Source organism: Hyposmocoma kahamanoa, unplaced genomic scaffold (assembly GCF_003589595.1).
Source record: "Hyposmocoma kahamanoa isolate Upper Pololo Valley unplaced genomic scaffold, ASM358959v1 65, whole genome shotgun sequence".
NCBI classification, from domain to species: Eukaryota; Metazoa; Arthropoda; class Insecta; order Lepidoptera; family Cosmopterigidae; genus Hyposmocoma; species Hyposmocoma kahamanoa.
Window position 1 is genome coordinate 13,540,554 of NW_020653853.1, and position 3,185 is coordinate 13,543,738.

At 41.4% G+C, this 3,185-nt stretch overlaps 1 protein-coding gene across 1 annotated transcript; it reads right to left on the minus strand.

The window, feature by feature from the left end:
- Nucleotides 1-510: 510 nt before the first annotated feature.
- Nucleotides 511-2,694, minus strand: LOC113231295 (clavesin-2-like). The gene has a single exon (XM_026465556.1). The coding sequence runs from the start codon at nt 2,645-2,647 to the stop codon at nt 1,646-1,648; it is 1,002 nt and encodes a 333-aa protein (XP_026321341.1). The 5' UTR covers nt 2,648-2,694; the 3' UTR covers nt 511-1,645.
- Nucleotides 2,695-3,185: the final 491 nt, after the last annotated feature.

Sequence of the window (3,185 nt, forward strand, 5' to 3'; positions counted from 1 at the left end):
TTTTTGATTTTTTTTAATGATATCAAGTGATGGGACGAACAACTCGTACACCTGGTGTTAAGCGATACGCCTGTCCATAGCAGTTGCAGTGCCACACAGAGCTTTTAATGGCAAAGATCTGAGGGACACTGCTACTGTGCCTGTCATCTTAAAACATAAATTGACAAGGCAGATGTGCCTGTAATTTCACCAAATGATCTCATGTCGTAAAGCTGTTCGTACTCGGAATTTTGCGTTAAACTAGGACTTTACGTTAAACGTCCATTTTATCGTATTGTTAAAGTTTAGATATCAGTTTTCACTTATTTACTTGCATTGACTTACAAATAAATGGACGACGGGTCTAATACAAAAACCACGAAAAAAATGTCCCAAGTCAACCTATTTAAACGTAGTATGACATGTGAAGGAATATGAAAAAGCTAAAACGTTGAATTTAAATTGTAATGTCATCGCAGTACTGTCTAATTTTGCTTGCTTCGCTGTCAGTCGAACAAACGAAGACTAAAGCGTGAATGACGCTCTGTATACGATTTTAACGCCCTATAAGTTCGGACACTTTTTATCGCGGACCCGACGTCCATATAATTGTAAGTCAATGTTTACTTGACACTATTTGCCACACCACGTAATCTCAAGACAAAGTACAGACCTCATAGAAAGAAACGGAAAATGAATCCTTAATATCCACATAATGACTTATTATTAAAACCATTCGCTCATCGTCGAACAATCTTTCGAACGATTTCTTAAACAATAAAGTAAATGCTCAAGCCTCACATCTTCAAGCGTAATCTATGAGTACTTACTTATGTTATTATTTTATATTATCGATTAATGAGATACTTCAATCTTGTGTTGTTAGTTTTAACTAAATGGACAAGGAAAGTCCCATAATAAAAGTATAAATAAAAGAATTATTAATATTTTCCTTCTCATAAAAGATTCAGACAAAAGATTTAGTTCCTCTACAGCGAGGTCTAAGTTTTAAACCAGAATATATAAAGTCTAATTGATCTTTTAGGTTTAAGTATAAAGAATTTTCTGGATCTAAAAAGCAATAGGCTGATATTCTAAATAGAATATTTGTTATGTCATGAAAAGAATGCTACATAGCCTTAATTGAGCCATCTATATTATCTTCTATGATTAAGACTAAATAAATAAATAAGAAAGCTATTCGCAGATCTTTGATAAAATTAAGTGTTTTAAAAAGTGAAGCTCGAAATAGGTAGTTCACGATTATTTTACAGCTCTAGCGGATGCTACGAAATGAGAACTCGACACCGTTAGCTGCGCCTGCACAGGCCGACAAGCGCGGGATGCGCCATTCGCCCCCGCGCCTTAAAACGACTCATTAATTGCATGCCCAGCGGCCGAAACGGCACTAAATCCGCAACATTCAGTACGACTCTAAATGCCTGTCTAAACTAGGTCATACAAATAAATCTTACACTTTCTACAATACTTAACGGTTGTCAAATCTATCTCTAGGTAATAAATTAGCAGTACATTCGATATCACAAACGCATTTCTGTCACAGTAGCACCGCAATGAACCGCGACAGCTCAGCGGCGCGGGCGCGCCTTGCACACTGCACACACTATCCAATGCAAGCACGTCTCGATCACCGAGCCATTTAAGGTCAATCTTTATCACGCAATAGCTCTGACTTTGCACTTTTTTCATTGCCATGAAACGAAAAGTTTGGTTTGTCCTTTTGTTTGTACGCCTTATCGACTTTTGCCGAAGGTGGGTCGTTATCTTGGGCGGAAGACGATAAGGTTGGATTGGGGCTTATGTTCTCCCCCTTACAGAATTCGTGTAGCCAGCGTTCAGAATTATATGACGGTCCTTCTCCACCTAACTCGGCAGGTAGGATATCCAAGGGCAGAGAGTCATGTAGAGTCGACAAATTATTGCCATGCAACACTATCCGTTCGCGAGTTTTAGCCTTAAGGTATGGTTTGATCACCGCAAGAGCCGTTTCCACATACCACGGCTGCCCAATAAAATGTATGCTCTTAAACCGCACTGGCATGCAATCTTGTAAGCCATCAATAACTAACTTTAACACTTTTGCTTGTAAACTGCACGATTGTTTGAATGTAAACTCAGTCCAGTCCACAATGATCACGTATCCATTGGATTGGTTTTGTACATCGAGAAGTGTGCGTTCAAGGGTGAGAAGTAGAGCTCTATAGACGGAAAGTAGTGAGCAGGCATGTGGGGTCCAGTTGGATGCGAACATGAGAAGCACGCAACGTCCGCGACGGTCGCGCTCAGCCAGCACACCGGGCAGGCCGTCCGCCAGAGCGCGCAGCACGCCTCCATCCGCCGGCGCCCACAACTCAGGATGCTCTCGTCGGAACTGGTGATATCGCACAAGCAACTCGAAACTCTCTTGCACATCATGTTTTCGAGCGAAGAGAAAACGCCTTAGGAAATTGTCGTCTTGGCACCGGCTTTTGTCCCGCAGAGCGAGGTTGAGGCTGGAGTCCACGGCTTCTTTGAGTCCATCGAGTGCGCGCTGCTTGTCTCCATCACTGAGCCGTTTTCTAGAAACGCCGCAGAGCCGCTCGTCCTGTAAGTGGCGCATCCTCCAGTCATATTCGGCGTACTCGTTCATGGCTGCCGTATGAGTCATACGTCCTCTCGCGGGCGTCGTGACTGCGCGCGCGCCACTGGAGCTCGGAGCCGACTGCGCGCGCCGGCCGACCCGCCATTGCCGTGCGTTCATTAAACCGTATAGTGTTCCGTTCACCTATAGCTATCTACTTCCGCAAGTTAAACTTGAGTGGTCGGACAAGTTTCTGTTTAAATTTTTCATGTTTCGCCTAAGCTTTCCTCTTCGTTTCTCACGGTTACTTTCAAGGTCTACATTTTAGAGCAATAGTGTCCACTTGTAGAATACCCACAGCGACTTTTCAAAAAGTAGTTAATTTTAACCAATACATATGTTAAATTGTAACGTTGTCTTGAATGTTTTAAAGTTTTCACATTAAAACATCTTCAAAAACTCGCTTACTATCAGACTTGTACTGTATTGATTTATTTTGTGCAATAAATTTGAAAAATTCATAATTGACAATGAATTGTGCGTAAAAAAATATGAGTGTGTGTTAAAAAAAGTTAATTGCTGATTATCATCTCATTTACACTAGTAATGTTACACGCTTATAACG

Coding starts and splice junctions, on each gene's coding strand:
- LOC113231295 (XM_026465556.1), bottom strand. CDS start 2,647: ATGACTCATACGGCAGCCATGAACGAGTACGCCGAATATGACTGGAGG.